The sequence below is a fragment of the Polyodon spathula genome, chromosome 27, assembly GCF_017654505.1.
Source record: "Polyodon spathula isolate WHYD16114869_AA chromosome 27, ASM1765450v1, whole genome shotgun sequence".
NCBI lineage: Eukaryota > Metazoa > Chordata > Actinopteri > Acipenseriformes > Polyodontidae > Polyodon > Polyodon spathula.
In genome coordinates, this window is record NC_054560.1 from 4760350 (window position 1) to 4782609 (window position 22260).

The window sequence follows — 22260 nt, forward strand, 5'->3', positions numbered from 1 at the left end:
TGTCGTTGTTTCTTAGTGACAGGATTCTCTTCCACAGCAGGTTGCCTTTTAATGAAGCGTGGGTGCCAAACGAGGCACTGTCAGTAAAACCCACAGCCCTTCATTTAAGAGAACAAGACTGATCAACACAGACCACCCACACACAAAAACACATTCACCAAACCTGCTGGATAATTGCATTTAACATGCTCTCCTCATTCTGCCTGTCTATCTGCCAAGCTGTCTATCTGTCTATATGTATTTCTCCCCCCTCTCTCTCTATTTCTCTGTTTGTCCATCTATCCATCTAGATCTTGTAAATGCTGCCCTTTATTACAGCATTGCTGAACTAAAAATCCTATAATTCTCCAACTGCAAACCATTATTACCATGGCGACCTAGCAACCATTCCTGCCCTCTCCCCCAACCTTTGAAGCGAGTTAATCCTGTGCTTCTGCTTCTGAGATTGTACAGTAGTTATCTATCGCTCTGTCCATCTAAATGTCATCTTCATTGACACTGACTGCATACATGTTCATTTTCAATGCTACTACTAATAATGAAATACCTGCCTGTTCTGGATGAAGCTTCCGTTGATCCACTTCACTGCACGGCGCCTCTTGGTTAAGCGATGCCCAGCAGAATGCACTGAGGGTCATGCAAAGTTCTGTGGTGACAGTGGTAAGCCAGCTTCTGATAGAAGCTCAGAGCTCCACATGTTGCAATTGGCATGCTGCATAGTTTATGGCCTGGCGGTATAGTCTGGCTGCCTACCAATGAATAAGACAGTTGCTATTCGCTTGAACTACTGTAATGGCAAAACTGAGACACGGTCTTAGTTTCTTTTGGCTCAACAGCAGCTGTGTATGGTGAGTGTCCATCAACAACTCATACTGTACAACGCCTAGTCTTAAGTTTAGTCATAAACATCAACTGCTGTTCCCTACGGGCTTTCTGCCATGCCTGAAATAACAATTGTGTAATTTTATTTATAGAATTGCATGCTGTAGCCTAAGCCAATAAGCAAAAGGGCAAAAGAGGAGGACCATGAGGAGGCAGTAGCTGGGGAGGGGAGTGAGGAGGGAGTAGCTGGGGAGGGGAGTGAGGAGGGAGTAGCTGGGGAGGGGAGTGAGGAGGGAGTAGCTGGGGAGGGGAGTGAGGAGGGTGTAGCTGGGGAGGGGAGTGAGGAGGGAGTAGCTGGGGAGGGGAGTGAGGAAGCAGTACTCAGCACCTGATCTGTGCACCAAACCTGACGTTGAATTCACTGCTTGGTTAGTTCAAGTGCACAAACATTAATAGGCACTGGATATTTTCATTTCAGATTTCGTTAAAGTTGTGGCTTATTTGCGACAAGCCCATTCGTCAGCTAGAAGGATAGTAGAGTCTGCATCACGGAATATGCAGGGATCATGCATCAGTCTGTAGCTGTTGTATCAGAGATAAGCTTGATGAATATTATCACTGGGACTCCTGGACTCATTAGCACCATGAAGTAAATGAGGAATCAGGATGTTGCATATACATACAGCAAATGGTTAACTTAATGTAAAAATGAAGATATTATTAAAAGGTGGTTTTATTTAAGGCAGTGGCGGGTCACATAAATGCCAGACCACACTGCAGTAATATGCACATGCAGTTATATGGTATTTACTGTGTAGTTTCAAACCGCGTTTGCAATTTCAACGGTTTTTTGGACACGGGCACATTTGTGTTTTTTGCAAATTTAAACGACAAATAAAATGCAGATGCATCACATGGCAAGAGTACAAGCAGTAGTAGATTGTAAGTAAGTTTACTATTACTTCAGCATTGCAGATGATGTCAGATGGACACACATTTGCCCACATGCACAGTTTGAGGAGTGTTGGTATAGAAGCTGGTGAGCCAACTGAGTTCAAAGGTCAATGTGATTTTTTTCTGGGCTCAAGAAGCACAGACACTAACAAATGATCAGCTGTCAGCACTGGAGCACTAGAACTCAGAGCAATCAAATCAAATCAGTGAGCCAGGGGTTAAAAAGGGCTCATCCCAGCATCCCTAGAGATCTTTCCCAGCAGTTCAGCCTGTGGATTGAAGCATGCCTCCCTATGGAGCTCCAGCTGGTAACATCCTTCACATTCACACACTACTCTCAGGGATAGGGTCCAAAGTGAGCTGCTGTTTTGTCTTCAGTTTTTGAATGGCTGTAATTAGGCAACTATAACCAAGATAAAAGAGACTCAATTAAGGTATTCAGCAGGGATAGCTGTGCATTTTATTTAAAAAGGCGTCTAATTAAATGTCTCCCTAATTAAAGATGCCACAGCGAAACTCTTCTGCTTCTTTCATTCCAGCTGTTCATGTCTTGAAAAGGTGAGAAAGGGAGGGTCAAATATAAAAGTCATTCCAGCAATAGAAATGAAGACATTTAACCAATTCAAAAGGCCTCTCAGAATTGGAAGCTCTTTCTTGTCCATTCCATTGTTGCCTTGGTGGCTGACAGGATTACAGGACTGTAATCACAGCTGCCTCATTCATTCATCTGACTGGTCCAGGAATGTCATGTGATGAGACTCTTAATGCCACTGTTCCCTGTGATTATACACCTGCTTGGGCAAGGCTGTGGGTGGGTAACACTGGCTGTGCATCATTTTGAAGGCACTGCATGGCCAGAGGTCGTCCAACAGAGCCTATGAATATGCATTAGTGGCCCTACTCACAAAACATGTGAGCTGTTTAAAGAAAGTATGAATAAAATATACAGTTTCATGAATATCAAACTGTATTTCATTAATAACAACAGACTGTGAAAACTGTTTTTTTGGTTTTATTTTAATAACCCATACAGTTATAACTTTGTAAACAGGGCCCTATAACACAAAACAAAATGACACAGGCAAATAAGCTTCTTATAAATACACAGACAGACAGGCTCATAGTCAAAGCTCTGGTCTAATTGACCTGACGGTAGGTAAGGTTTATTAACACAAACAGCCAGACAGGCAGACAGACAAGCCATCACCAGAGTGCTGGTGTTACTGACCTTGTAATGATGCTGATGAATACAGACACCAAAAAGACAGAAAGATGGATAGAACCCTGGTATAATAATAACACACATCGGCACACCTGTGACCTTTCTGGTGTAGGGCTGTGTCCCTTTGATCTGCCCTGAAATCCCCTCTGCCCACAGTCTCCCTGATCCGACCGGCTTCAAAGGGAGTTCACTTCTTCTAATAAAGAAAAAACACACAGACACACACAGACACATGCACACACACACACACACACACTCTAAAACTAGCAGATTGGAGGAAAGGTCAGTTTATTTTTTTTAGGTCAGGACAAACAGTATATATATATATATATATATATATATATATATATATATATATATGTATGTGTGTGTGTGTGTGTGTGTGTGTGTGTGTGTGTGTGTATATATATGTTTATTAATTATTTATCAAAAGGGACACTTTAGCGTGGGTTTAGCACAACCAGCAGGGAACATTACATCCATTTTTTTTTTTTTAAATTCATTTATGGAATGAGAATATTGGACCTGTTGTCTCTGTAACTATGGCAACAAAGGCTGCTGCATCTCTATTAAAAAAAAACATATATTTTTTTAATTTCTTACTGGCAGTATGGCAGCTCTCCCTTGCACTCCAGGGTTACTGTTTAGAGCTGAAAGACCTTCACAATTTGTATCTGCGAGGTTCACTTGCCTGTGTTCTCCCCATCTCAACACCTGAGTTGTCTGTTTTGAGGAAGCTTAATAAATACATGAAAGCCAAGAATTTCTTTAAACAAAAATCACTGAAGCACAAAAAAAGAAGGTCAAGTAATAGATTCTCTGGGCTTTGATATTTGACCTGATTATTAGTTCAAAGGCAATGAGAGAAATGCCATTTTATCTGAAATGTAAATAATAAATTACTAGATTTCTGTTTACCAGCTAGTTTACCATAAACACAATAAAAGGAGGCCATTCAGCCCTGTGTAAAAATATAAAATGCTCATGGAATTAAGCATCACCAATACATATTATTATTATTACTATTATTATTATTATTAGTAGTAGTAGTAGTAGTAGTATTACTACCAGTACTATGACTACTATTACTACAAGAAGAGGAAGAAGAAGAAGGATCTCCACTATTCCAATACAGGATTATCAGTTTTAGCAGAATGAGGATCTGTCGCATTTTGAAAAATCACTGTATGAAGGGTTTTATTGCTAGTCTGTGACCCCCATTGCATGTGGGGCTATGGGACTTGGTTATCTTTCCCAGGATAAAGTCGATTGAGTTGATTATAGTTGGATGTAATTTTCTCACTTTGCCGTCTCTGTTTGAGTGTAATTAGCAGCTCCGAATCTGTGATCACCACCTGCTCTGGCAGGCTTCCTTATACAGTGTGTGTGTGTGTTTGGAAGTAGAGTGAGAAGTGCGTCATCCTCACAATACATCTGTTCACTCTGACTTCATTCTTCGAGCCTGCGTTTTAAGTAACCACTGGGAATAAATACTACTTACTTTACTTGAAAAAAAAAAAAACACATTCAGTTTTATGCTTAAAAATAATTGCTTTGTGTCTCTGCACAGGACTGCGATTAAGACTCCTGTTGCATTGTTGTGCTTTACCAGAATCATGCTTCTATGCTCCTGTGCTTTAATATAATTTCACAAGCATGTCATATCAGACATGTGTGTGTGTGTGTATGTATGTATGTGTGTGTATGTTTGTGTGTGTTGTTCTATGTGTGTATGTGTGTGTCCCTGTGTGAATGGGTTTTCAGAGTTTCAAAGTTCATTTCTTTAATGCTTCTTATAAATGATATTAACGATCTATTATCAAGTCAAACAGACACGCTGTAACTGGACAGCAATGTCTTTTTCTGCGGTATCCATCACTTGGAAGGAATGTGCATGGCATTCGGTAGCACTGGGGTTTGGATGACAGACAAAAGAAGGATTTTACAGGTACAGGTACAGAAACACACTCCCAAAAGAGTCTGCTGAAGAAGACGGGGCTTCTTGACAAAAGTCACCAAGCCCCTGTGAGGCGTTTGTGAAATTATAAGCAGAATATTGAGTCCCAGTTGAAAGTTATCAACCGGGTGCAAACGTAACAACAACAACACTAATAATAATAATAATAATAATAATAATAATAATAATAATAATAATAATAATAATATTTAAAAGTCAAAAATCCAAAAAGCGAGAGACGTGGCTGATGTGCTATGTACGCAGAACTCCTTTACAATGTAAATAATAAACATTACAGCGTCAAACTCAACACTCACAACCACGTTTACTGTCCTAACGATCAGCAATACTGATATTTATATTTGTGACAGTTTTTAAGTCGGTGGGGGCACCTCCACAGCCCCCGCTCCCTTGAAATAACACGCATGCGTGGCGCGGGGGGTTGTGGGGTGAGCGAGGGAGTAAAATGGCGGACCTGGCAAACGAAGGTAAGCACTCCCGGAGAAGTGACGAAAACAAAGCGGATTAATGGGGAGAAAAGCGCAACTTAACGTGTGATAACCGAGGGAACGACAGTGCGGCGCCGGGGGTGAGGGGGGAAGCAAGTCCCGGGGCTAGAGAGAGCCAGAGCGGGCGAAGGGAGGGAAGGATGCGGAGACGAAGCTTCCCGGCCTTTCTAATCTCCTCCCGAAGGGGAGGAGGCGGGGGGGCAAGCCGAGGCCCAGCCGAAAGGGAGCGGGACGGTTTGGGTTCGTAAACCGAGCACGCCAGCAGTCTCGTTGCCTGGGTTAACGAAAAGTAGCGCCCTTGGCTTGAAACATCTCGGTGCTTTTGATTTCAGAGCTTGTAATGTAAACAGTCCAGGCAGTACATATTGAGCGATTTGCAATCGCACTGCCAGACAGCGAGGGCGAGGTGCATCACCAGTGTCTGGCTGCTACAATGCACGTTGCGATGGCGACACACATTGTGAAATAACTATATCCCTGGTAACATTTCCAAACTGACGGTTAAGTTTAGATACCGGATTCTCTAACCAGCAGTGATCGATGATAATAATAATAATAATAATAATAATAATAATCATAGAAATAGCGACAGACGCTGTGACAGCCGCTGGCAGTGGCCCCTGATATTTGCCTTGCTTTTATTAATAATAGCGGTGGTCGTTATTTTTAAATCGCCCCAATAATGTACCTGGTAGCATGTGGAAGGCGTTACTTGTTTGTTCATTATTCCATACCTGTTTTGCAAAATTCATATCATCCATAATATCATCCAATATCATCAACTTATGTGGAAGATTGTCATAATTAAAGTTTGTGAAACCAGCGCAGTGAGTTATAAGCAAGGGCCATTCGGGTATTGTGTGAGGAGGTAAGGCTTTGTTCACAGTGCTACAGGTTTCCATTGCGGGAAACCGATTTGAATGCTGATTTTTTTTTTTTTTTTTTTTTTGCAACCAGGTATGTGCTGAATAGATCTGATTTGCTTGCAGACAGTAAACGGATCTAAAGGGAATGTTGTAAATATATAACATTAGACAAACAACATTTCCATTCAAAACCAAATAGAAGCTAATGACGTGTAAAATTATTTTGAGATTCTGCAAGGTTTAACTCGTGAGGTGTTTTTCCAGTTGGATTTTTAACTGTTCGTCAGCAGCAGTAATTGAGGTCATACAAAAGGCAGACAGGGGTGAAAAGGCAGCCCCCATACATCAACGTGGTTTACTTCTAATTTAAAGCAAAAAATAAATTAATAAACAACAAAACATTGTTGTTATTACTTAAACAGTTCTGTATTAAAGTATTATCTATTTTAAAAAATGCTACAAACACATGACTACGAAAAAAAGCACATTACATAGTACTTACTTAACAAAACGTTTTTAAAAAGCTGTTTGTCATATCACATCTGTGTGGGCCCATTTACTCTGAATTGCCTATTGTCCCCCTTAGGCATGGGTTGAGTATTATCGGCAGCCTAGTGAAAGACATATTTTTTTGCAACCTGCAGAGTAAAATGATACTTTAGCAACAATACGGTTGGATGTAATTAGCAGGGTACTGTGAAGAATGCAGAAATCACACACTGCATTATACGCACATAGATGCTCATTCTAAGATAGGAAACTGAAATAAGTAAATCTGTAGGGCTTTAATTAATAAATTTAGAGGCTCTGCGTCTTTTCTGGATCTATCCAAGCGCCCCTGCAACTCTCAGTACTCTGCTCTGCAAATAAACAGGAGCTGTGATTGTGGTATATGAGAATCCTTCCTCGGAACCATGTGCGTTTTGAAGAAAGGTTGCTCCTGTAAGCCGGACAGGATATGTAAGGGTATCTGGCAATCTTCAATGAGTTGTGAGATGTGTTCATGTTAAACACACAGCATTGCATTTGCAGCCCTTGCTGCTGTCAAAGGGTTAATTGTAGTTTCATCACTTACACAGGAATCATTTGAGTCACTGTTGCAACACAAAGGTACACCTCTTCAAGTGTTACATTGTCGAAGGTTCAAGCCTTTTTTTTTTTTTTTTTTTTTGCATTTACCAAAAGTTACAAAACCTTTATTGAGGAAAACCTGTTTTCATGTTTTTCGTCATAGGTTAAAATATAAGCTGTTTGTTCTAGGAAGTTAGTCAGTGATTATCGTAACAAATATTCCAAGGCAATGTTTAAAGTAGAAACTGTATTTGGCTGCAGTTAAAAATAAACTGAAGCCAGCTAAAATGATCATCTTTACTTTTGTGTTTATAAACACAAGTCAGTGAAGGGGTTTAGAGTGTAGCGCCATCTATCTGTTCTAACCAGTACTTGCAATGGAATATTACCTGTGACTTACAAGTTAGTGAATTCCTTGAACTAAGTCTGTCACAATTTCAAACACTCAAAGATAAAACAGGAATGGAAATAAGACCCCTATTGCATAGCAGTTTCACCCATTCCAGGTTTTACGACCAGCTTAATTAGCCACAGTGTATAGGTAACAATCTCAGGTTTGTCAGCTCAGTGTTTTGAGACATTTTAAGTCCCCCCTCGCTTGCAAGCAACAGTTTTGAGTGGGTTAAAATGAACATTGAGGGATTTAAAAACCTCCAGTTTTGTTACTGTCTTTCCTTGCACATATAAGCTTTTCATACTACTAACTACAAAATTTGTTCAGAACGCAACGCACATTGAAGCCGTTTCATATTGAATCCCCCTGATCTGCAGAGCACATAGCACCCATTACAGAAACATGAGGCTAGAAGCATGGCATCCTCCACGTGTCAGCTGGATGACAGTCAAGAAGCCTCTTGATTTTAACAACTAGGGTTGAAAGTGGGTGACAGGTACTGAGTGTGCCCTAAACAGCTTGGAATTCCTTCCCTAGTGGATAGCAGTAATGTTTGGAATTGGAAATCTCAGCGGTTAGAACTTGGGACAGGCCAAGACTACTAAATGTCAAAGTAGTTTACGGCTATGACATGCTGCAAGATCTTGAGTCGTTAAACCCAGTCAATGACTGTCTTTCTAACCTACTATGCAATGAAATTGCGGTTGAATAAAGAGATATATTTTTTCTCATTAAACATGAATTCCAGGTCTAGGACTAGGTCTTCATGAGGATGTAGTCCTTCAATATTTCAGTATAGTTTATTTATTTATTTTTTAATTAGAGAATGAGTCCAAGTTGCATGCTGTCTTACTGCAAGTCAGAGCAAGCAATGTCCACGTGGGCATTGAAATCTAAGAAAATGTCAGCAAGTCTTGTATTGGTAAGTTGAAACATAGGCATGCTAAAAATAGAAGCAAAGACAATCCTAGAGGTGCTTCTGTTGGAAGTTTACTGCATCCATTTGATAAGAGGGTCTTTCATTCCTCTCCCTTCAGCAGCAGCAGCGGTGCCAGGTAGGATTTGGGTGAAGCAAGTGTTTGATTTGTAACCCCTTGACTTGTAGCCAGTGGTAACCCAGTTTAAATAATAAACATTAGTTATTTTAAAGATAAGTAGACTTGCTTTAAAGTATGATCCATTTGTTTAATTATTTTAACTTCTACACACTAATAAAAATTAACAACTGAATAGAGTATGTGTCCTCCCCGTATGTCGTTTCAATCTGAAATATGTTTAACATTACTGTTACCGTTTTATTTCGAAAGCGTTTATTGGATAAGGATTCTTTCATTTTTTTTTCGATTTTTTTTTTTTTTTTTTTTTTTTTTTTTTTTTTTTTTTTTAATAAGTTGTTTAAGCATTCAGTTTTAAAACGTGGAAACTGAAAATAAATAGCTTTAACTGATGTGACTTAACCAATGCAAATCCAGCGAAGCGCTGACATTAGCTACTTGCCATACTAGCACTAATAGGAGCTCAGTGACATAACCAGTGTTTTAATGCAAACTGCGAAACTTCAAACCGGATTCTATTTTGATGCATCAGTTCACCAATGTGTAACCGAAGCGCAGAGTATTTAAGGTTCAGTAATCGATGCATCTATTTAATTGTTGCGTCTCGAATTATAACCTTGTCCTCATTTAATTTCAGAGCTAACTGAATAAAAGCTTGCTCATACTGTATTTCAAAACTTTTGGAAACTGCAGCTGTGTCAGTCTACAAAAATGCAAAAAGCTGCTTCTTTTGTGTTTTACAGAGAAACCTGCCATAGCTCCACCTGTGTTTGTGTTCCAGAAAGATAAAGCACAGAAGGTAGGAACAAGACCACTCCTTCAGATGACTTTGTTTTGTATAGAGCAGTAAGAATTGTAATGGAACCTCAAGCTTCCTTTTGGTTTAAATGACTTGTATTTAAGCAATGTTGCTTCAGTTACCATGGCTTGGCACAGTTACTTTGACTGGAAAATGTACGTGTTTTGTTTCAGAGATCGGCTGAGGGTTCCAGCCCAGAAGGTGGAGAAGGTAAAGAATTATATTTTGAATAATTTTCTTTTATGGCATGTGTGTGCTGTTGTGGAGCCTAATTCAGAGTATTGTATGTTACAGATTCAGACAAGGATGATGGCAATTACTGTCCCCCTGTGAAACGAGAGAGAGCGTCATCTCTAACGCAGTTTCCCCCCTCGCATTCTGGTACAGATTCTGCTTACTTGCGAAGGAGTGGGTTTGAGGTTCAGGGATGGGAGATTCTGTGCCAGGTTTATCATGCACTTTCATTTGGTGCTGCTTTTTCTTTGAATTCATCGGGCTCATGTTGTTAAGTGTCCATTGTTGTTTTGTTTTTGCAGTGTCAAAGAACAATGTGTTTATGCCCTCAAGTTTCTGCCAGTCCCCAACAGGAAACTCCGACTCGGAACCTGGTAAGATCACGTCATTTATCTGGGAACACTCCATAATTGGAGCTGGTAACTTGGTTACAATTTAAAACCCACTGTCTCAAAAAATATCCTTCTTGTTGCGAGTCGCCATTTGTTGTCTCACAGTTTAGCTAGTCACTTGGTACCTACCCCAGGTAGGGGTTGATGGTTTACACTTTGAGATAATTTCTCCCAAGTCTCAAGCACTAAACAAGTGGCACTGTAAAACTGATGATGGGGAGAGTTCATATTCAGATTTGAGTTTTTGTTGTGTTTGTAGAGGAGAAGACTGTTGGGTTTCGTCTGAAACCGCCTACCTTGATCCATGGCCAGGCACCAAGTACAGGTTGGTACTGCAAACTGGTGGCACGTTGAGATTGAGCTGGTACTGTTAAAAGCACTGGGGGTATAGTGGGATACCCTTCTGTAATTTGCTGTGTTTTTTGGGTCCATTTACAAGTGGTGGTGGTTGCTGTTTTTTTATGTATATTGATTTGGGTGTTTTTTTATTTGCTGTAGTGTTAGACAACAGATTGGACTTCAGATGTCCTGATGGGCACCTGGCATCATAAAGTGGGGCAGGGTTAAACGCTGTCGCTCATTCCATATGTTTTGGAGATGTGATGCACACTACAGTGTGAATCGCAACACGCGAAACAAAACCTGCCAAACCTGGTAACATGAAAGAAACTCCTGCCAACTGGTAACTTCGTTCAGATCACACCAGAACTTTGCAAAGCCAAGTACTGACAGAGCAGCACGGCTGTGAGATGGATTTGCGTGGGCTATCACTGTGTGCCAAATCGAAAAGGCAGCTGAAGAAATATACATGTGGTGTCACGTGCAGCATCCTTGGACTAAGTGGCGAAAATTCAAATTGACCCACAATGCTCTGTTTTAAAGCAGTCCTCTGCATTTCGTGTTAACAGGTTTCCACTGTATTTTGTGCCACACTTGTAACTGCTCAGTCAGACAGGCAGGCTTGTTGCTTCAGAACCAGGCTATTGTACAGGTTATCTTCCAGGTGTCCCAAGCCAGAAGCCTAAGGAGCAGCATCGCAGCGTCCTTCGCCCAGCACTCTTGCAGGCCCCGCAGCCGAAGGCTTTCTCACAATCTAGTAAGTAAAACTCTTCTGTTTTATTGAGTTGGTTTTAACGCTGAAACAAGTTTTAATACTAATTGTTTTTTGTTTTTTTTTTGTTTATTGTATCCCAGGATTTCAGTGCTTGGTTGAACTGTGATATTTTCTGAAATTTAAATTTAGTTACTCTGCTGATAAATGGCAAAGACTGATGCTTTTAACATTTTCCATCAAATCAAAATATACACAAATTGGTTTGTACTAATGCAAAATTATCCTGTTCACTTATTTTAAACTGTGTAATACTGATGTCATAATTGTGTGATTGGATGAGGCGTAAAACCCTGGTCTGATTGAAAGGGACTCGGCAGTTGTTGGTGATGCATAGTTCACCCCCTAGTCTCTGTAAGTAGCTTTGGATAAAAGCAGCTGCTTAATAATTAAGTCAGTGTGTGTGTGTTTATATTTTGTTTAAGTGGATTTGGCATGTGAGTAGCCTAAACAAATAGCAGGACATAAGAGTTATCATAGGCCGTCAGGGTTGATTTTCTTAGGCATGTGAGTATCCATTTTAGACTGTGATGTTTGAATTTTTGATCTGATTTACATGGTTTTATTTTGTAGGTTCCAGCAGTGGAACCAATGGTGTAAAAAAGCTCCCTGATTCCTCATCTGAAGGTTCGTCTGCATCCCAGAATAACACAGAGGCCTCAGAAAGTGCAACAGCGGAAGCATCAGGAGCTGCAGTAAGTATTGTGAATATACAGTGGGGTAGAAACTGCAGGGAAGCCCTGGTTTTTATAAACCACCTCTTAACCAATTTTATTTTAAAATCCAAGACTGTGCCAAGGAGTCACCCGTATATTTTTACTGTTAAGTTGCGTTAGACAAGACAGCAAAGCAAAGTCAAACCTGCCTTTTTCCCAGGAGAACAAAAAGGATGCGGATGGCGTGAGCAGCGCCAACGAGGATCACGCAGAGGAGAAGCAGCAGCGGGCACCTGAATCAGACTTTGTGTTTGGGCAGAATGTGGAAGAACGAGCAAAGGTTTTGCTTTTTAAAAATAAAACGGCAAAAACAAACTTTTTGTTTTAAGTGAAATACTGTATGTTAACGACATAGCCAGACACTCTGAAAAATAGTTTGGGTTTGTTTTTTGTTAGGTTGAAAGCAGAGCTCCCTCTGTAAATACAGGTGGTGGTTCCTCTGGTTCTAAAACAGCATCAGGAGCAACAAACTACTTCCTGCATTACAGCAGCACCTCCAGGTCAGTCCCTAGAGTAGACACCTCGCCCGGGCTCAGAATTACAGTTCCAATGACAGCGGAATGGTTTGCTGACAATGCTATTTTTTTTCAATTACACTTACAATTCTGCTGCAGTAATAGCAATTCTAAAAAGTTACATAAAGAACTCTGCACGTTGACGTATTTACTCTGTTCTAAATAACCTCGCAATAATCATAGGTACACACACAAAAACATACTAGGCAATTAGTTTTTATTGTTTTCAAACGCATGGTGTCACTAAAAGCGGTTGAAAATATAGGACAAATGTGTGGTATAATTACAATTACAAAATTGCACAGGCGTGCCGAGGTTCAGCTGCAGTTACATTGTAATTGCTGTTAATTACAAATTGCACAATTGCAATGTGATTGACCCCAGGACCTGTTACACACTCAATGATATTGTTTGAATGTCTTCTGCTTGTTTTGCTTATTTATGTAGAAACATTTTCCTTTTTATTTTTTTTTTTGTGTTTTTGAAATTGCTCTATATTTGTGTTAAATCACAATACAGGCGATTTATATCAACTGTCCGTTTGCTCTTCCAGCACGCTGGGTTCTGCAAACAACAAAGACACAGAAGCAAAGTTTGTTTTTGGACAGAACATGTACGAGAGAGTATTGGTAAGTGCTGGATTCACACACATCTTGTAACCTGTGTTAATGGCTAAATCATTCCATACATTGTGTCTTGCACACGTGGCTGTGATGCAGAATGCCAGTTCTTTTATATAAAGGGAATAAGCATTGACTGTTTGTACAGAGTCCCCCGAAGAGCAGTGACTCTGTTACCGAGAGTAGCAAGGAGAGTGCTGCTGGATCGACCTCGGAGCCTTTCTCACTGGACGCCACTCCAGAGAAACGTATGTATCCACAGGCTCGGTCAGATACAATCTTTGTGGGATAGGATCTTTATTTTTGAGGGATGGAAGAATTTCCTATCCTTTTATATGTTTATTTTAAAATATTGGAATGTTTTTTTTTTTATACTCTCTCTTGGCTTTGCACTTATGTTTTTTTTTTTTTTTTTTTTTTTTTTACAGCTAGCAGTGCTGTGATCGAGTCTTTGGAAGAGTCTGCAGCAGCTTACACCAAGGCAACAGCAAAGAAGTGTTTGTTGGAGAAGGTCGAGGTTATAACAGGAGAGGAGGCAGAGAGCAACGTGTTGCAGGTAAGCATGCAGGCTTTACTGAGAGATTTCAAAGCTGAGGCAAACCTCCAGGTTAATCGGGTTGCTACCTGCCAACTCTGTGTGTAATAATCATCCCAATCTTGATTTTGCTTTTTGTTATGTGATATTTTCACAATGTAGATCCAGTGCAAGCTGTTTGTTTTTGACAAGAGCACCCAGACCTGGGTGGAAAGAGGCAGAGGGCTGCTGAGATTAAATGATATGGCATCTACACAGGATGGGACTTTACAGTCAAGATTGGGTATGGAATAGGATTTCAGTACCTAATGTCAATATATAGGGGTATACATTAGTGCCCTACACCTTCAACAGTGTAAGGCTCGAGTCTTTGTCGAATACTTTAAATTCCTATTTTCATGATGTATACAGAACATTTATCAAAGCTGGTGTTTCTTCCTGGTGAGGGTCGGGGGGAAAAGGTTTGAGTCCATTAAAACAAAAAGCCTGAGCTGTTTGTTTGGTTTTATTGTAGTTATGCGGACGCAGGGCAGCCTGAGACTAATTCTCAACACCAAGCTTTGGTCTCAGATGCAGATCGACAAAGCCAGTGAAAAGAGCATTCGAATCACAGCCATGGACACAGAGGACCAGGGGGTGAAGGTCTTTCTGATATCGGTAAGTCTGTTTGGAATAGGATATTTTCTGTACGCTTAAAATAATTCGCAGTGCTGTGGCACGTCATTATCTTCACACCTCGGATTCAGACTGCTTTTGCAGAGGTGACACAAAAAGCTTGCATCTTTCTTACTCGTCCCCTGGATTTTGCAAGCAAGTTTAACACGCGCCTGCATGTCTCCACCCACACAGGCAAGCTCGAACGACACGGGCCAGCTGTATGCAGCCTTGCACCACCGAATCCAAGCGCTGAGGAGCCGGGCGGAACAGGAGCAGGAAACCAAGAGCGTTCCGGCTGAGCCCGAAGTGCCCCAGTTTAACGAGGAGGACAGCGACGAGGATGATATCCTTGCTCCGGCAGGCTCCACCACAGCCATTGGTGAGTCGCTGCTTCTGCTGCTTTCTCTTGCAGCCGACACACATCCCCTAGGCTGGGGGGTGGCCAACCCTGGTCCTGGAGAGCCGCAGGGTCTTCTGGTTTTCGTTCCACCTGAGTTCTCAATTGCTGAATATGTCAACACTAAAAAGAAAAAAAGGCCTCTAGCCATTGAGTTATGCTGAAAACCTGTAGGATTGTATCTCTCCAGGAACAGGGTTGGCCAACCGTGCCCTAGGCAGTGGTAGGGCAGTTGAATATAAATTGTGTTGCGCTGGCCGCATGGCGAAACAGGTGGCGTCTGAAATATGCTGTGTTCCTATTTCTCTGTGCACGTCCAATATAAATGTACTTATTTAACTCCGGAGAAAAAAAAGACTAGAAAGCAGATACACCTCCTCGTTTTATCTGTAGTTTGCAGGAAATAAAAAAAGTTCAATGGCAGTCTGATGTATTTTGTTAAGCAATGTTTAGTATTTAACAGATTGCTTGGGTAGTAGTTTCAAGAAATAAATTGCAAATATTAAGATGCAAACCACTTATTTTTGTTTAAAAAAAAAAAATAAATAAATAAGTGCTGTATGTATGTGACAATCACAACCAAGAGTTTGCAGTAACGTACGGTCTGTGTTCATTTGCATGCTCGCTAATCTACAAAATACAAATCTCATTCACCTGACCTACATACCCAACACGTAAATGCTGCGTGCAATTTACCAAACCACCAAACAATTTACAGATTCGTGCAGATATTTGTATTTTCAGTGCATGACGTACTACATTTTCATACATCCATTTCCAAGATTTCACTGACTTTTGTTAAAATTCACGATTTCCGTGACCTCCATGACAGAATCGTATCCTCAATTAGGATACCTCCTTCAGTGCTTCATCAGCTACTTTCAGTTCTTATGTTTTAGAGTTTCCATCAGTCCTGTGTGTAAGTGGCAGGGCAGGGCTGATCATCTTTCTTCATCTTCTTTCCTCTGCAGGTTCTACAGATCCAGGAGAAGCCCAGACTGGTGGAAGCACATAGCGCCCCCTTCACCAGTCTGCTTGCAAGGTGGCTGCTGCTGTGGCATCTTTGTTGCAGCAACTCTCTTTTTTTTTTTTGTTTTGGGGGGGGGAGGGGGGGGGTGGAATAATTTAGAAGTCCAGCTCCAGGATGGACCCAGCACAGATAGTGTTCATTCAATCTGTGCAACTCAGTTCTCTACATTAAAGAATCTGGAGTAGTTTTTTTTTTTTTTTTTTTTTTTTGCGAAGACTTTACGGCTTTGGTTTGGGACTTGGAAGCTCATCATATTGATGAGTGAGAGAGGCGAACGCGGTTTCCTCCTCTCCAGTAGACATGGCACATTTAAGACTACAGTTTTACCACGGGACCTTTATATTCAGTGCAAACCTCTGGAATCTCGATTTCCAAGAGGGCTTTTAAGTTTTTCTAGGAATCTAGTCCCCTGACTAGCAACTTTTTGTTTTACTTTGTTACTCATTTGTAAAAGGTTCTAGTGTTCAGTTCCATTGTCTGCGGAATCAATCTCTCCACTGACCTGCATACAAACACACACTAGCCATGGTTGTCTAGCAGACAGTTCAGTTGGCAGCAGTAGAAGTACCCTGTTACATATGATACAAGTGTGCTCTGCTCTGTTGGGTCTACCACAGAGGTTTAGCATAAATAACTCCAGGAAAAAAAGTTTACAAAAGCTGAGGAGGCTGGTATCCATTAGCTGAGTTTTTGATTGTGTGAGTGTATGTGTTTTTTAAGAAACAAATTCTTGAAACTAAAGCATTCTACAACGTATAGTTCTATTTCCAATAGGTTTTGGGGGTTTGTATTGTGCTGACATTATTTTTTATTCTTTTTTTTAAAAAATTTCTTTGGATAATAAACTCTGGAGTGATAAGAGTTTTTGAAAGAGAAAAAAAAAACGTGCTTTTTTTGTACACTTATTGTAATTGTTTTGCTTTCTCGGAAGGGCAGATAGACTTGACTTGAAGGGTCAACAGGCTATTGTATAAAATTCCACAAATCTGTGGGGGCTCCCAATCTCATAAGATTGCTGCAATCTTGTATCAATAAAGCCTTGCAACATTTTGCCAGTATTACTAACAACGTTGTAAACCTGTAGCTGGCAGTAAACGAAGGTCAGCTGCAGAACCTCGGAAGTTCACTGCTTTCTACGCAAACAGCAGGATTGTCAAGCTGTCTGATGCAAATTTGAAAAGGAACGCGGTGTCAACCACATCACCCTTTAAGAGCAGACAAAGAGCTGCATTGAAGTGATTGCCCTGTAACATCAGCATTGTCACATGCTTATGCCTTCTGGCCCTCCAATGAAATTGAGCTTCTGTTGCAAATGTCAACTCGGAAGGGGGTGGGGGAGATATTTTTATTGTCTTTAAAAGCAAACCAAGCAGGAAGACCAGCTGAATTGATAATCTGTTGCCTTTCAGTACAAAATTGGTCTGCTTAGTTTAAAAAATAAATAAATAAATAAAAGCATTTCTCCTGTTATCCAGTCAAGTTTAGCAGCCCTTTTAACTTTGTTTGTCCCCTGTCCCCTCCCGCCCAGTCCCCCCCCCCAGTTGGATTAGTAAACTATACACTGTAATAGTAGTGTGCTCCTCCTCATCTTTCTCTTGTACTGCAGGAAGCCTTAGAATTGGAAACACGTATTTAAAAAAAAAAAAAAAAATACCCTCAAGTGTGATGTATTGTTTGAAAATGTAAAAAGCCCAGTTAATATGTATATTCTTGAACAGTGCACTGCCTCGACAGGCTGATCTCCCGTTCTCTCTTTTTTCTTATTTTTAAAATTTTACATTTTGGTATTTTTCACTGCATTGTTGCTGGGAGTTTTAGTGGTTCGTTTTCCCATACTGATAAGTAGGAAAATGCATAAGAGAACCCGACCAGTCGCAGGGTTCACAAATGAAGGTATGACCTTTCTCGTCTTGTACTGGGAATGTACGTTCGGCGCTTCTGCCATAGATTTGGATGTGAAGTAAAAAAAATAAATAATTATATATAAATTCAAATACCAAACTGGGATATTGTTATGATGACCAAATAGCTAATTGCAGTATCATTCATTATATATATATATATATATATATATATATATATATATATATATATATATATAAAAAAAATGTATGCACTCTGTTTTATTGAGCTTTGTAAACCTAGCCTGCATGAGGTGTAGCGTCTGTGTGTTTGGCTGGGAGGGGAGGTGGGCTGCTGACCTGCTGACCTGCTTACCATCCAGTGTTCTAGCAGGGTGGGACCAAAGTATAATGAGGGGAAAAAATGACTCAAGTGGTCACACAGCGAGTGACTTGTGGCTGATATGGGATTCAACCCCAGGATCAAATGGCTCGAAGCTCATTGCAAGTACCTACCAGGTTGTAACGTGAATTCTGTGCAATTGCAGTACTGCCAGCTCTATAACAGATTTTTGGGTTCGTTGGGGTGTGTATATAACAATAATAAAATCTGGTTACCTGTGACTAAGACCATTTTTATTATCTGTTTCATGCTCTGATTGTCTTTGGTTTAAATTTTGGTTTTTTTTTCTTCTAATGTCTAATTTCCCCAAATGATCTATTTGGGATTATAATGAAAGTTTCTGCCCTTTTAGTAAAGGCAACATTTTAAAGTAATTTCAGTAAACATATTCCAAGGAATTCGTACAAGTGTAATTCAGACTAGATCTGTTTTAGGGGGTTAGGGATTGTCAAGGAATATGTCATTGCAAAAATGTATTTTGAGCCCTGTCTAGCTGGATAAAGGTGAGCACGGAAGAGCTGAAGACTTGTTCATTTCTGCTTTCAGCTTTAGTACAAAAAAAAAATAATTAAAAAAAAATTAAAAAATCTAATAAAAATAATTTGAAAAAAAGGAAGTGAAAAATATGGCTTGTTTCAAGAAGGTTTATGTAAGATTTGTCATATCAAATATGTATCTGAGAATTACATTAAAACTTCAACAGAACGCATTGCTAGTGGTTTGCATTTGTATGAAAATGAACTTGGCTACTTGTTTTACATAATAACAAAGCGCAGTTTTGTTCAGATGCGTGTTTGTGTGCCGTTTCCATTTCTTTTATTATTAGCTACAAAGCCTCGTACTATTTACTAGAAAGTTGTTGCTTCACACCTCTTAAATTGCAACAAGAAAACATATGTAGGAAATGTTCAGAGGGTCTGTGCTGCTGAAGACACAAACAAACAAGGTCTTCTCTTGCATGCATTCACATTTTATTTTTTACATTCCATTAATTCTGTCCCCAGTTGACATGCAAGTTGTATCTAGTCTAAACAAATACTGATCATGAGTACAGTTTTTCCATAACATACTCTTCAGTATTGCCAGCAGGTGGCGCAATTGGACAAACAAAATGGGAACACCTGGTTATGAGTAACATTGCTTAAGATAATACAATACTGTTTGTCAGTTGCAGATGAGTTGGGGGGGTAGTTGTTTTTCACCCCAGTCTCTAAAGTCCCCAGCTGTTTTTCATGATCAAGATAAAATAGACGTCACTGTCCAATGAGGCACTAACTCCTGAGTAGTAATTAAAAAACTCATCCTTTGACACCTAGAAAAGAGACAATAGAAAATAAAATGTGTACATTTAAACCATCTCAAATATTAGAATAATAATTTCTTATACATGAATACCAGGGCTTATTTCTGGCACGCTGAAGATGTGAATGGATTCATTAATGTTGGAGAATGGAGTAAGAACTTAAAATGGCACATTAATAATAATAATAATAATAATAATAATAATAATAACAATAAAAGTTTGGCATATTGGAATATTTATTTAACCAGGGATTATTTTATTTATTTATTTTTTGTATAGGACCTGGCTGTAAAACTTTATTTGATTCCCTTTATTGAAAAAGTAATGATTTTACGGGAGATCTGTGAAACTGACGAATGTAAACTGGCTTTACATTCGCGTTGTCTTAACTACGTTGTAACACTTGCATGAGTGTTTGTCTAGCAACAATGCAACTACGTGTTTGATTACATAACTCCTAGCAGAGCTCTGGTCTGATATAAAACAGAACCCACAGCAGTCTGGCCCTGTGTTGCTGTGCAGTGTTGCGTGTAGGTGGAACAGAGGCCCAGGGTGTAAAAGCTGTTTGCCCAGGGCATTGGGGTTTGAGGTGAAGACTGCGCTTTGATTAACCCACAAACAGGATTTCACGTAGAAGGAATAAAATCTCAGTTGAAGCCACTGGAGTTTGTGCATACTGAAAGGTCGCTGTCCTCCTCCAGCTCATTTAGATAACCGCTCTGAAGAGCCTCACCAGACATGAATTCCTGGCTGAAAACCAAGACACGCATCACTACCACGCTCATCCCATTTCATTTCATTTCGGAGTGCAGGTTCACATCGATTACTTGTTTCAAGTGGCCGGGCGTTGTATTTAGAAGACATGTCCACCCCAGACCTTGTTGAGGCAGAGCTGGGTTTGCCTGACTGTAAACACTCACTCTTTCAATATCTCCAATCAGCCTGTGTCAAGGCTTTAGGAATATTTATCTGGCTAAGATGCTGCCCTTTATGTCTTGAAATGTTTCCTGCAAGTTGCACAGCAGTGTGTAATGTTCTGCTGCCATCATGCTGCAGTGGATTTATCTCACTTCTATTCCAATCCAGCCCAGTCCAGTAATTACTGCAATATAATGTGAACTCTGTGTATAATGAGCACCCACATCCTGTGTATAATCTGCATTAGGTGCCTGCTTTTATGAATAAAATAGAGTGTGGTAGCATTGGTCAAAGACAATGGAGTATATAAAAACCCAAGATAACACAATAGATGAATGATTTAGCTATACAAAAACATATTTCGAACTCCCAGGGGGTGGATACATAATGTTTTAACCTATAGGAACAGGAATAAGGGAGTGGCTTTAATCAATGAGATAAGACATTACACTATTGTATTATATACACAAATGCAAACTGTAAAAATGCATTATAGCAGTGATTTTTGGATGCAAATAAAGCTAAAGCTACCAATCCTTTTGCACAGAACACCAAACAGTAACACTGAACATACACCAATAAATAAAAAGGTGTGCGTGTAAAACACGTTCTCTGCGGGACAACGTTACGATGGGGCATTTTTTGGCTGTTTATGAGACAGCTGTTGTTGGTATGTTTCTGTGCGATGTTTAAAGTAAGCAGCTTTAAAATGAATGTTCTACTTTATGATCTTTTCAGTCATTGTCTGTGGTTATAATTAGAATGGCTGTTTTATTGTGGTACTTCATAACTGTTTCTGTGTTCCAGTTGTCTGTGATTTCATTTTCCTTGCAATACACTGCCGTGCACTAGATGGTACTGTATTTACGAACACAGAGACACTCTGGCTGAGTAAGCAATTGCAATACGCAGGACTCAGAATGACTGCATCCATCACAAAGTGGCACGGGGAGCTACTGTGCTCTGTCAAAGATGAACCTCAGTACACATTGAACAAAAAAAAAAAAAAGCTCATGCATTCTAGTTAGAAATGCCACAAGCGCCTCTGGACTGTATTTACACTCTGGGATACCAAAAACCACAACCAATACTTCCAAGATGAGCCGCGCCACGGCCAGACCTCAAGGCAATCATCACTGTCTGGTCGTGGACACTAAACACTGCTGGCTTGAATCCGATCTCTGAGAACCTTCCATTGCGGTGAAAAGCAGGGCCAGGAAACTCACTGTCAGCTGACATTAGAGACTGACCTTGATGTCTATATCATGACCAGCCGCTGGAATGCAATACTTACCGAAATCCTACAAGAAGTGTTATATCTTGGAATAGCACAGAATTGAGAATAAAATAGTATAAAAAGGATAAATTTGAGAGCCAGGTGGCGCAGTGTAGGGACGCCTTCTATTCACTACTGCAGTCTTTAATCCAATCCTGTTTAGAATTGCAAGTGTAGAATACGATAACCAGGGTATACTGCACTTCTAGAATGAATCTGTTTATAATACATAGAAACTCATTATAAAAAAGTGAACCTTATATGCTAAAAATTGCGGTAACTTGTGATGTGAACAATTGGGATTTAGTCACTAGTAGAGACATCAGCAAGCTGCTGGGGTATAGAATTAGCACACTGCAGTGCGTATAACTCCCATAAACCTTGTGCTCTGATGTGGGCAGAATAGACAGTCAGGTGGAAGCCGTCTCCATTCTCTTACATGGCCTCTGAAATTGAATCAGTTGCCTGATTAGCACCATAATGGAGCTCTTACATCACAGGCATCCCCTCTGCTGATTAAATAAACAATAAAGGAGAGAAAAGATTGAAGCACGCTGAGGATAAACTCAATACCGGAGTGGGGTGTCCAACTGCTTTCCCATCAAAAACTGCTTTCAACTTCCACTATAGAATTGATGCCACACCGGCAGCGACGTTGCTTCC

General features: G+C 40.1%; 1 protein-coding gene across 3 annotated transcripts; it reads left to right on the top strand.

Moving 5' to 3' along the window:
• The first annotated feature begins 5374 nt into the window (after positions 1 to 5374).
• On the top strand, positions 5375 to 17931 carry LOC121301433 (ran-binding protein 3-like). 3 transcript variants are annotated; one of them, XM_041230823.1, is made up of 17 exons: positions 5375 to 5443; positions 9594 to 9649; positions 9823 to 9859; positions 9944 to 10030; positions 10186 to 10257; positions 10535 to 10600; positions 11267 to 11371; positions 11960 to 12081; positions 12263 to 12382; positions 12499 to 12602; positions 13171 to 13246; positions 13386 to 13485; positions 13666 to 13793; positions 13935 to 14055; positions 14287 to 14429; positions 14622 to 14808; positions 15798 to 17931. In XM_041230823.1, the coding sequence occupies exons 1-17, from the start codon at positions 5422 to 5424 to the stop codon at positions 15839 to 15841; spliced, it is 1590 nt and encodes a 529-aa protein (XP_041086757.1). In that variant the 5' UTR covers positions 5375 to 5421; the 3' UTR covers positions 15842 to 17931. The 3 variants fall into 3 exon arrangements, with proteins under 3 accessions (XP_041086757.1, XP_041086758.1, XP_041086760.1); XM_041230824.1 differs by having other exon boundaries at positions 11279 to 11371; XM_041230826.1 differs by lacking the exon at positions 9944 to 10030.
• The last annotated feature ends 4329 nt before the right edge of the window (positions 17932 to 22260 follow it).